Genomic DNA, 12500 nt, shown 5'->3' with positions numbered 1-12500 from the left:
GAGAGGGGAGAGAGAGAGAGAGAGAGAGAGAGAGAGAGAGAGAGAGAGAGAGAGAGAAGAGAGAGAGAGAGAGAGAGAGAGAGAGAGAGAGAGAGAGAGAAAGAGAGAGAGAGAGAGAGAGAGAGAGAGAGAGAGGAGAGAGAGAGAGAGAGAGAGAGAGAGAGAGAGAGAGAGAGAGAGAGAGAGAGAGAGAGAGAGAGAGAGAGAGAGAGAGAGAGAGAGAGAGAGAGAGAGAATTTAAATATGGGATTCAATATTTATATTACTACCTGGACAAAATTAAACGGCATTCATGTTCCAGGAGAGGCTAACAAAGCTCCACCATATATATTCTGATTCCAAATTTGACTAGAAATCACATGCTAGGTCTGCAAGCATTTTCATGCCAGAATATACATGGTGAAAGTTTATCATGTTCATACAAGAATATCATCTTCAATTAGCTTTACTTCCTGATTACATCCATACCTAAAAGATGAACCCATATTACTTTAAACAGTAATGAATCTTGGTGCATTTCTATTCAATTACCTTTACTATATTTACTGGTATAGTCCTTAGTAGGTGAGGAAGCAGCCAGCGGTCCAAAAACTTTGTGATTTATAAGCTGCGGAGAAAGTACATATAAGATAAGATTCTCAGAACCACTCACTCTATTGTTTACATATATTATTTTTCATCTAAAAGAAGGCTATATGAAATTGGACCTGTACCCAGTACTATATCTTGCATTTTGGTAAGAAATAAAAGGTTTCTCATAACAGATACTGGAAGGATATTGGTAACAAATGAACCACAAACGTGTAACTTGTTCCCCGTTAACCTGAGTGTGATTACTTTAATTACAAACACAACTTGATGACAATAAGCATTTACTTCCAGTTTCAAGTTCAAAGACAAATATCTCCAAAATTTCACTCACACTAAGCTCTATTTATACCCTAATGTCTTCGGGTAATGAGTTCAACGCCAGAGCTCACGGCACTATGATAACCATCTAGTTATAACCAATAACAAATCCACTTCTACTCAGGGGCTTTCAGCTCACAAGACCATAAATATCAATAATTTATCATTACTTATACTTATTTACACAGAGCAACTTTTTGATGTCCCGCTCCTATGGCTCGTTTTGTTGTTTCGTTTTCTTTTCTCATAGCGAATTTTTCAAGCGGTAACTCCATCATTTTGATTATTGAAAGTAACAGTTTGAAAGAATAGATGTCACCTCATTGTCTTACATATTCATACGGTGATTGGGATATGGAATATGTTAAAAGAATTCTGGAGGAATCAGAAATTTGGAGTTCAAAATAAAACAATTCTATTATGTGGTATCTACTATTCCCGGTGTTTTTTTTTTCATAATAATATTTCTTTAAGGTTAGAATAACCCAGATGGGTTAACCTGTTTTCAAACTTGATCTGTTATAATCATCATACGGATTTATAAAGAATTTTGGAGTACGAACGGGCTCGTAAATTTCAACCTTTACTTCCTTTCCCGGCAGCACCAAAGCATTGATTTTGAAATATCAGATTATCAGTGACAAACAGAGCCCTATCTTTTTCCTGAGAGCTTTTCTGGAGATTTTAGGCTGCATCTTGTTTCATTTTGTGTATCGGAAATATATTGATTTTCTAATTCTCAATTTCCAAATGCTTATTAGTGATTAAAAAGAAAATTGAATTTCCCGCGAGGAACGTCACCTAATGAAGTTACCGCTTAGCGTTATACTTTATTATATTTCAATATTCATTCGTCGTATTTTTAATATCTAGTAAACATATCAGTAAGATATCGATATTTTGTTTCATATCTTTACATTCAAATAAACTATATATGCACATAAATATCACTAATATACTGATAAACAAATAGACAACTTCATTGTTGATCGTACTGGACCAATAGAAAGACGACTTACGTCATAGGTTACTCTTATGTAGTTAATTTATATATGTGTGAATTTCGAATGAATATCGGTATTTTTATATTTAATACATAGATCAATATAAAACTTAGATAATCAAATTATCTAAGCACACAAAAATTTATATAGTTGGAGTCGTAAAATGTTTTTACAAGCAAAATTCATGTCATGAGCCGGATATAATAGAGTATGAGGAGGAGCTATTTGCTACACGAATTGAAAACAAATTTGAAAGAAAATGTTAATATGATCTATTATTTAACAGCCTAGTGGCTTATTTTCGAAGTTGAGCGCCTTTAGACCATAAAAGGTAAGAACGTAACAGTGCTTTGACCATGATTAGAATTGCTAAGGAACTTAAAACTGAGTAGGAACAATCTCATTGGCAGTTACTTTTTCGGGGAATTTTGATAAGCTAATGAACATTTCTCCGTTAAAATATATATAAGATATGCGAGTTAGTTACAGATATTTGTGTTCAGATCATGACTACCGGCTTGTTTGAAATTACTTATACTAGATATAGGGTTTTTAAAGTCATTTGATTATGCTGATTATTATCCAAACAAACATGGTTAAGCTAATTTTGTCTGTCTAATTGTTTCATTCTCATAGTCATTCATGATAGACTTACTACGTAATCTTTATTGGATGGCATTTACAGATCTATGTAGGCTCAAAGTCAAAGAAAAATTAACAAATCATTAAGAAACGTTACTGATATTCTGTAGTCTTTGTAGTAAATGTTTTGCTAGGAGTCTTATGCTGCGTTCGGAATTCCTCGTCTTGCTCATCCAGATAACTTGTCCAGGACCAACAGGACAAGGAGTCTGTGTTTGGAACCTCCAAGACCCTTTCTGCCCAGAATGCAACTGGCTCGAATGTAAACATTTACTTTTTTATCATACTGGTCTTTGTTTCACACGCTGCATAGGTTTTGTAACTCCATTGATGCATATTTAATTTACCTGCAACTGACAAATACAAAAATATCCTTTCATAACATCAACAAAGGGCCATAAAATTACCCATCAATATCTTGTGTTTGCCTGCAACTGTCAGTATTTACATACAAAAGTTATTGTGACGTCATCTTGTCCTGCTCACCCAGCTTCACTGGAGGGCGAGATGGACGAGATGGACAAGGTCAAGTGATCTTGTCCAACTGGTCTGGACGAGCAGGACTAGTAGTTCCGGATACAGCATTACAAACCATGTAATTGTCTGGTCTCTGCAGTACTTTAGAGAATTACCAATAGAATAAATAGTGGAGGGCAAAACAACAGTAGGTTCATTTTATGAGTATGTTCATACTAGTTCATACAAAAGATACCAGTAAAAATGTGTGGGGAAATATGGAAGCAGGAAGTAGATAACAAGAGCTAACATTTATGTTTAGGAAATATTTAAATAAATCACAAGAAAAGATAAATTCCTTACAGGAAAATTGTTAGTTAAATTAAAACACTAAAAAGATTACCCAAACATTTTAGAATGTGGTTGGATGGGTAGATATTCATAGCAATTAATGTTTATGGATGTGTATTTGATGATAAGACTTCACTGATAATGATGTGAAACCATCAGCTGCAAATGAAGCTACAGTTAAGCTCTCTTTCATATTGTTGTGAATATAGGGCTAATCCTAAAGAATTATACACAGGCTAATTGTAAAAAGTTGTACTAGCGTTAATGAGAGTGTTTCTTTTGGTGATGATTACAATTGTTGTTGTTAGGGATGTTGTTATTGTTGTTCATTCTTTTTGGTAATGATATTCATTTTTATTTCATCATCATTATTATTTTTCATCAATCATCATCATCATTATTATTTTTCATCAATCATCATCATCATTATTATTTTTCATCAATCATCATCATCATTATTCATCCATCATCATCTTTATCATCATCATCATCATCATCATTATCATCAATCATTATCCTTTAATATGATATGCAAATACCTGGATGCATATGAAATACTTGTTAATGTCTTTATTTTTATTTCAGATGGCATCAACCTTGGAAAGTTTGACTGCTGAGATCTTACGAGGTATGGGTGTTGGATCACTTTCTGAAGTAGCAGCAACCTTACCGAGTGCTCTTACAACAGGTAGATGGCTTGAATCATTGTTCTGGTGAAATGCATATTATTATTATTATTACTGTTACCATTATTATTATTATTATTATTATTTTACAAATCTATCAACTTTTCAGGAGGAATACTGATACAAAAATTAGTAGTACATGTTTTAAGTAGTATTGTACTATTAAATGCTGGACACATTTTAATTATTTCAGATGTAAACATCAGTGCTGCTGAAATGGAGCTCAAAGCTGGCCGGATAGAAGAAGCGTTTCACCAGCTGTCTCTCTCACACTCAACTCTCCTTCACCACCGAATGGCACAGCGACTTCATAAACCAAAGTTAGTCTCAATAAAGTCTTGGTATTGATGTATTTATTTTTCCATCAGGTGCTACTTGAATATATACATGTGATTTTTTGCATTTTATTTAATATTGAATTGCTTTGGTAAGTAGTTATCTTTTGTATATTATATAATGTATATATGTATTTCAGTTCTGCAGTTGAGGAAAGTACATATGATTATAAACTCAACTAACATGTTTTCCTGTGTATCTTTTGTATGAGAATGTTGGTATGATTGACTTACATATATTCCAGTTATAATCTTTTTCATTCTAGAAGGTCAAGTAAAACATATTGCTTTTTTCTTCATGGATAGACTTTGCAGTGTGTTTTAAGAAAGAGTGCTTTTATTCACAGTAAAAACAGGACAGATGATGAAGGATACGATAGCGATTTGAACTCCATCTCTATTGACAATGAGAAGATGACATTAGCCACCACCAAAAAAGAGGGTACAATTGATTTACTACAAAAACTCCCCTCCGGTGAGTTCACCCAGCTATGTGACAATTTAGTTGATGTGTAAATTAGAAAGTGGTGTTTCTTTTACAATTTTATATTTGTACATCTATTATAAATTCCTTACTTTTTTTTAGATTGGACCATAGTACAAATAACATCAGCCAATGTAGGAGAGTGCAATCTTCGAAAAATAGGTGATCATCCTCCAACACCTCGATTATACATATCCCGCTGCACTTGTGGTCCACAGCCTACAATTGCTATACAGGTACTTTTAAATTGGGATGAAAGAATGTAGAAGAACCATATTTATGAATATGTTAGTAATTTATTACCTCTGGGTGTGTTGTAGCTATGTCTTGCTATGCAGAGCATTGCTGCCACACCAGGGGCATGTATGTCATGCCATCAGTAATGTAGTTAAGTCAGTCTCTAGTCTTTCTGTCTTATGTACTTTGTGTCATGGTGACTGAATGGTTTTGTGGGAGCCTAGGCAAACAAATATCACTTGAACCTTGTATTATCTAACATGTCTGTATCAGAGCCACAGATCAAGACTTTATCTGTATGTTTGTAGTTTGAAAACAATTGTACTGGTTCCATACATTTCACATGCACCTATGTTTGTGATGCCTCTAAGTTTAGCTGGCCTGGAACTATTGGTTTAACTTTTAGGAAGTATTAGTTAATATTTTCTTAGATAGGAATACCATTTGAATAAGAGGAATATACGTTTGAAATCAAGTTAGAAGCTAATTGGAAGAGTGACATAACTTATTTACTCCAAAAGACAGTGGCAGCTCCAAGAGACAAGGGTGTACGAGGGATCTTAGAGGAGATTGAGCTTATTAAAGAGGAGAATAAACTCATTAACCGTGACTTCAGAAAGCAGGTACAGAAATATCATGCCAAGCGGGAGGAGCTGAACAACAGATTAAAGGTAGGATTTTTTGTGCAACCTTTAATTTATCTATTTTCTTTCATTATTCACTCAAAGAAAATTAAGTCATGGAAGAATTTAATTATTGTAATTTGTTGATATAATAAGAGAAAGAAAAAAAATCACTGAAGTTATGGTAATTTGAATCAAGTTTGAAATTGAAGATTGGACTAATTTTGAAGTAAAAACTAAATGAAAATGATACAAAGGAAATAAGGAATGAAACAAAACTTCTATTAAGAAAAGTTACTTTTAGATGCCTTTTTGTTCAACAGTGTGTTGTAAAGTCTATGGAAGTAGCTTGGCTGAAACACTGGTGCTGCTTGTTGCCTGGAGGTCTGGAGCCCAGAGATCAGCAGGTACTGAAGGACACCATACGTCGTATTTTAAGTAACTACAAGGGGTGTCTAACAGAAAATCAACAGCTTCTACTGCAGGTGAGAGATTAAAATTGAGGAAAGATACATGTACGTAATATATACACATACCATAACTAATTATTCAATGTATCTTAAAATTTTTACTATAGAAGCAAATTGATCAAGTTATGCATTAACTTGGATATGTTTACATTCAAAATTGAAGTATTCTTTGAGTCTTTAGACTGCAGCTAATAAAAACATATATGAAATTAAGATGATCTGAGCCACTTAAAAGATAGACTAGAATATTGAACAGGTTCTATGTTTACTCAGTTTAAGTTAATTCATTGTTATCATTGACAACAGTATTACATCCACAGTACATGATAAGCTGCCCAATACCATCAGAGAAAGCAGGGAGCATTGAAGGAGGCTCAGGAATAAGCCTGAGAGCTGGCATTGCTGTCATTCTGGGAGAGTCAGTCAGGAGTCAGAATGTGAAGAATTTGTATGCAGCCATCCAGAGTGAGGAGGCATCACTGGAGCAGTTACGTAGAGCTCCAAGAAACCCAGTTATACTTATCATTGACAAGGTAAAAGTAGGAAAAGTTTTTGTGTGTGTGTGTGCGTGCGTGGCTGTGGGCGTGTGCGCACGTGTGTGTGTGTGTGTTTGTATGTGTGTGTGTGTTTGTATGTGTGTGTGTGCACCTGTGTGTATGTGTGTGTGTGTGTGTGTGTGCATCTGTGTGTGTGTGTGTGTGTGTGTGTGTGTGCATCTGTGTGTGTGTGTGTGTGTGTATGTGCATCTGTGTGTGTCTGTGTGTGTGTGCATCTGTGTGTTTGTCTGTGTGTGTGTGTGTGTGCATCTGTGCATGTGTGTGTGCATCTGTGCATGTGTGTGTGTGCATTGGTGTGTGTGTGTGTGTGTGTGTGTCTGTCTGTGTATGTCTGTGTGTGAGTGTGAGTGTGCGTGTGTGCGTGTGTGTGTGTGTGTGTGTGTGTGTGTGTGTGTTTCTCTCCCACCCTCTCTCCTCCCCCTCCCCCTTCAGTTCCCCCATCCCCTTACTCACTCACTCATTCTCCTCCCTCCTTCATTTCTTCTGTAGATTCTTTATATTATGTTAGATGAGATGTTGAAAAAACGTTTATTCTCATTACAGAGTGTTGTGACATTACCTTGGGAGATGATGTGGGTGATGCATGACCAGCCAGTGACAAGGATGCCGAGTCTGAGGATGCTGGTTCTTTTGTATCAGGTATGTTGTGGGCTTTGAATTTGTTGCAGGAGTGGAAGAAAGAAGATAGGGGACAAGTTAGATGAAGTTGAAGTGGAGGGAAAAGGCAGGAAAAATGAAAAGAATAGAAAGAATGTGAAGAAGGAAAGAAAAAGGTGGCAAGAGAATAGAAAAGGACCAATTTTTTAAGCCCAAGCCACCAGGCATGGCATGTATGTACATGCCATTGCCCATTGTGTGTGTTGAATTTAGTAATTGTTTTTACATACAGATGGGTCCACAAGTACCAAGTCACAATGAGCCAATTATGCAAACTACCTGTTTCACCTGTTTACCCTTTTCCTTGATTTTCAGTAATATTTTCTAATATTTAATACTGCTGTTAGTGATGTCAGTAACAATATAGTAATTATAATGTTCATAACAAAATAACAGTGTCAATATTGATAGCATTAGTAAAAAAAAAAAGTATTTTCCTGCTTTTTCAAGGAAAAGTGAGGTTGCAAGATATACTAATTGACTCCTTTGTGGCTAAGCATTAGGAGAGCCATCTATGTGCAGAAACAATTAGCCAAGCATTGCCAAAGGGAACACACCATCTTCCCGTCGACATTGGGTTAAAGATAGTACTTCTAGTGATGTGTTTTTCAGTGGTTGTAAGGCATGGAGTTCTTAGTGCAATTATTTTTGCTTATATTTTTTTTCTTTTTTGTGATTATGATAATTTTTCATTTTTGTTTTTTACTATATTGCATTGATATTCTTTTATATATTATTCATTAAATTTGCTCTCTTAAGTTTGGTTACTTATTTGTAGTTAAGACAAATATATTATGTGAGCTGGATTGATTAAATTTGCAGTTAAGATATTCTTATACTTGAGATAGGAACATTGAAACATTGTTGAGAAATGATATACAGCTTAGGTAATAGGTTTATGATGATGTGTTACCCAACTCATAAAACACAACTCAATATTATGTTTGATCTCACTCTATTCAATTTCTCATAGTTGCTTGTGTTTGTTATGCTTTATTTTTCATTTCATTTTTTGTTCATTGCTTATCAATTAATAGTACACTTATTTTTGTTTTCATCTCTTTGTCATCCTCCCCAGCATCACTCTTGTCGAGTCAATAGTGTCCTTGTCCAAGGAGTAGATTCAAGTAAGGGTTTCTTCCTAGTTGACCCTGACAGTAACCTACCCAGTACTCAGGAACGTGTTAAGGGTCCCCTAGCAGAGACAGGTTGGCAAGGTATCACTGCTCGAAGACCAACACATGATGAGTTCAGGGAAGCTATATCAGCAAATGATTTGTTTGTGTAAGTTGCCTGGGGAAAGTATTATTGAATGTCTTTGTTTTTGGTCCCCAAAATTGTGTATTGAGAGGAAAGTGTGAAACAGATATAATAGGATTATTTTGGTACAGTATATCCTCTTGATTAGTTCATATTTTCTTCTGTTTGCTCAGGCTAAGGCATTGATCACTAACATAATCTAAAAAGTGTTACAGCTGCAGGGATATATTTAAAATCTGAGTATTAATCATGTGTTCTATAGAAATTTCAAGCACTATTTACTTTATAAAATTATAGATAGAGAAAATATTTACAGTTATATTTAGGGTCTTACATATGTACATTTGTATATATATACTTTTTTTCCTTTATGGACAGATACATTGGTCATGGATCAGGGAGTCAGTACTTGCCAGGGGAACTAGTTGAGAGGTCTGAATGTCGAGCCCTTGCTCTCCTCTATGGATGCTCCTCAGTCAGGCTAGCTCCAAGGGGTCGTATACCTGACCCATGGGGTGTTGTCCTGAATTATCTCATTGCTTATTGGTGAGTATTTTGTATGGTTGGTGACACAGTGTATATTGTGTATATTGATAACATGTTTATATTATAAATGCTTTAATGGAATACTAAACACTTAATATGTATAATGGGAGATCTTATGAGAAAAAAATAATCAAATGTGGTAAAATATCTTTGCATATCACAGTACAGTATATCATGGTGAATACATAAGTCCTTAATTTATTGTCTAGGGCTAATGGATTAAAGGAGAAAATGCCTGGTATATACCATGATATTTAAACCTCATATAGCTTACAAAGAGGTGAAAAATGGATACGTAGATATGAATATAAAATGTAAAGAAATTTGGATAAATATCAGGTACAGTATACAAGGCATATACACAGTGTAACACTATATAGGCAGGATAATTATAATGATATGGCAGGGTGTATTCTAACAATACTTCATCATACATAAAAACACAATACTAGATTATCATCATTGTTTTCAGTCCATGTGTTGTTGGAATGCTGTGGGATGTGACAGACAAAGACACAGACAACCTGACTCTGGAGATGTTACGAGCCCTTCAAGGCATTAATGGGGTCCCAGGATCCCCACTGGCAAACCCACCCTCAGACATCCCACTGTTGGTTGCTCGATCGCGGTCCATTTGCCGTTGGTACCTAACGGCTGCGGCACTCACTGTGTATGGGCTACCTCTCCACGTGGTCAATAGTAATAGTGAATGATATTTTTACTTATTGATTTTATTATGTATTTGGAAATGGATATCTTCTGAAAGATACTATGGTCATCTTTTTCACATTCTCAGGAACTTACAGCAGGAATGTGAATTTGTAAATATTTATGTGTATTTTTTATCCTTTCTATTCTCTTCTCATTATTTGTATGAATCCACTTCTAAAAAGGGACACAAGTTTCTGTGCCAGAAATCTGTACAAATTTTATGTACTGAGATTGATTGTATAGTCATATTAAAAAATTATTTCAGAAAATTAACTCTATAAATATATATTTTAGGAACAGTATGAAGTAAATTTTATATAGTTTTATTTTGTATGGAAAGAAAATATTGATTTTTTTCTTTACTACTGAAGGAAGCTCATGTCAGATAACTTTTGAATCATTATTATGGTATAAATTATCTTGTGATAATTTCATGTCTTGATTGTATATTGGATGATATGTAAGATTATGACAGAATTTCCCCTGCTCAGAGAAAAAAGAAAACCATTCTAACACCACAAAGCAAAATTCGATCTATTAAGTTGATATGTTGTATTATTGGTTTATACTGTATTCTTATAGATTTACAGAAAATGTGTTGTATAAAAGGAGGAACTAGTATATCATGATTTTGGAGTCAATATATATATTTTTAAATTAGAATTGAAATGATTTTCTCTCTGTGTGTTGTTAAGCACCTACACAAATGTTCAGTTAAGTACATGAGAAAAAGGTAGACTTATTATACACATTTGTTTTTTATTTAGTGATTTTGTATAATTTTAAAAGAAACATCTTTTGTACATTTCTTTCCTTTGAAAATAAAATATTTTAGAAATGATATTAGCATCTTGATTTCTAAACCATTTAATGAAATTTTTGTATAAATTTATCATGAAATGTAATAAATATATGCAATGAAGCATTGCCCCACTTGTGAAGCAACTTGTGCCATTATTATCAATTTTTTTATACCACATTATCACAACTCTACATGAAAACTGCTGCAAGATATAGCCAAGATAATTATTGCTGCAGTGGTTTTAGTGGTACAACGCATTTTACATTAAATATGGGTTAACAAAGGAGATACATTACTAAATATTGTTTTGTAATTTATTGTCCTGTGATATATTTTTTGATAATGAGCTAAAATTCATGATTGTCCATTAAGTCATCATCATGGCCATCCACCTCTTCATAATCCCTCTCTAGCTGGGCCATGTTCTCTCGAGCCTCAGAAAGTTCTGCTTCCTCGAGACCCTCACCAGCGTACCAATGGACAAAGGCTCGCTTGCTGTACATGAGATCAAATTTGAGATTTACACGTGCCCATGCTTCCCTGAAGGCAGTTGTGTTGGCTAACATGCATACAGCTCTGTTAGTCTTTGCCAAGTCTCCTCCTGGAACTACAGTTGGGGGGCCAGAATTGATGCCCAATTTAAATCCAGTTGGACACCACTCGACAAACTGGACGGTCTTCTTTACTCGAATAGCAGCTATGGCTCTCTGGACGTCATTAGGTATTACATCACCACGATACAATAGACAGCATGACATGTATTTGCCATTGCTGGGGTCACAAGTAGCCATTTGTGTGGAAGAATCAAAGCAGGCATTTGTCATGTCTGCTACAGACTGTTGTTCATGGTTTGCATTGTCAGCTGATATAACAGGTGCATATGTAACTATTGGGAAGTGAAGACGTGGCAGTGGCACAAGATTAGTTTTAAAATCCCTAAGATCAACATTAAGATCTCCATCAAAGCGTAAGGAAGCAGTTGATGCAGATACCACCTGTGCAACATGATGATTTAAGTTATTATAATTTGGACGACCAACGTGTAGTTTGTTGATGCACAGGTTGTAAGTAGCTTCATTGTCAAACACAAAGACGCAATGGTCATATTCCATGGTGGTGGAGGCATGCAACACAGCATTGTAGGGCTCGACGACTGCAGTGGACATACGGGGCGAGGGGAAAACAGCAAACCTTAGCATACTGGGACTTGTGAACTCTTCCATCACTTTCTCTAATAACAGCGACATGAAACCTGACCCAGTGCCTCCGCCAAATGAATGAAAAAACATGAAACCCTGAAAGAAATGAAATTGTTACATTTTATTTTCATTAGTAAAAACAGAAAACGTAAACACTATAATAGTATGTTTATATCTACCAATCTATTTATCTATGTCTTTGTGTAAATATACATAATTGGTTCTTCTGATGCATATTTTACAAATATGCTTTCTAAAGATGTTTATGCATATATAAATATTTATCAAAACTAAAATATCCTGTAAGTTAGAAAAATATAAACAAGCACAGGAAACTGCAAGATAATGGAATGAATAACTACTACCTAATTACAAAATGAGCCTTTAGGGGTGTTTCCTTTGGTAAGAATAAACTTTAGAGACAGACACAGAGAACCTACGCCAACGAATGCTATTGTTTATATCAATGTTCATTACAATTACATTCTTAATGACACGACTGGGTATTAGCGTTTTATATAATTTCGAAAATAAAATTTATTTTGTTCCAATAAACTGTTTAAAATTATCT

At 34.8% G+C, this 12500-nt stretch overlaps 3 protein-coding genes across 15 annotated transcripts in view; 1 reads left to right on the top strand and 2 right to left on the bottom strand.

Annotated features, from left to right (window-relative positions):
* The window catches only part of LOC113827944 (uncharacterized), a 3379-nt gene extending 2107 nt beyond the window's left edge, over positions 1–1272 (bottom strand). Inside the window, exons 1-2 of one of the 5 annotated variants that reach the window (XM_027380899.2) lie at positions 1080–1271; positions 532–607 (exon numbers count right to left, since the gene is read on the bottom strand). The gene's annotated coding sequence lies outside the window, so the exon portion shown is untranslated. The other 4 variants (XM_027380897.2, XM_027380898.2, XM_070130874.1 and 1 more) reach the window with 4 other exon arrangements.
* A 675-nt stretch (positions 1273–1947) lies between these two features.
* Positions 1948–10769, top strand: Sse (extra spindle pole bodies like 1, separase). 2 transcript variants are annotated; one of them, XM_027380862.2, is made up of 12 exons: positions 1948–2244; positions 3948–4050; positions 4242–4368; positions 4731–4858; positions 4970–5103; positions 5626–5775; positions 6051–6212; positions 6518–6730; positions 7298–7393; positions 8490–8695; positions 9050–9217; positions 9690–10769. In XM_027380862.2, exons 2-12 carry the CDS (start codon positions 3948–3950, stop codon positions 9928–9930), a joined length of 1728 nt encoding a protein of 575 aa, XP_027236663.1. In that variant the 5' UTR covers positions 1948–2244; the 3' UTR covers positions 9931–10769. The 2 variants fall into 2 exon arrangements, with proteins under 2 accessions (XP_027236663.1, XP_069986944.1); XM_070130843.1 differs by lacking the exon at positions 1948–2244 and adding an exon at positions 2689–2817.
* Positions 10770–11033: 264 nt separating this feature from the next.
* The window catches only part of LOC113827940 (tubulin alpha chain), a 46811-nt gene continuing 45344 nt past the window's right edge, over positions 11034–12500 (bottom strand). For all 8 annotated transcript variants that reach the window (XM_070130783.1, XM_070130787.1, XM_070130807.1 and 5 more), the window contains one exon: positions 11034–12025. In XM_070130783.1, the coding sequence (XP_069986884.1) occupies positions 11078–12025 (948 nt within the window). In that variant the 3' untranslated portion in view covers positions 11034–11077. The remainder of the gene's footprint in view (positions 12026–12500) is intronic.

This window comes from Penaeus vannamei, chromosome 2, assembly GCF_042767895.1.
Source record: "Penaeus vannamei isolate JL-2024 chromosome 2, ASM4276789v1, whole genome shotgun sequence".
NCBI classification, from domain to species: Eukaryota; Metazoa; Arthropoda; class Malacostraca; order Decapoda; family Penaeidae; genus Penaeus; species Penaeus vannamei.
Note: the sequence above shows the minus strand (reverse complement) of the source record. Positions and strands in the feature narration are given on the sequence as shown.

Bases quoted from the DNA above. Each gene is read 5' to 3' on its own strand.
- Sse (XM_027380862.2), top strand. From the start codon at position 3,948: ATGGCATCAACCTTGGAAAGTTTGACTGCTGAGATCTTACGAGGTATG. The intron at 4,369-4,730 runs GTTAGTCTCAAT...TTTTATTCACAG, and splicing joins CAGCGACTTCATAAACCAAA to TAAAAACAGGACAGATGATG. The intron at 6,213-6,517 runs GTGAGAGATTAA...TTACATCCACAG, and splicing joins ATCAACAGCTTCTACTGCAG to TACATGATAAGCTGCCCAAT.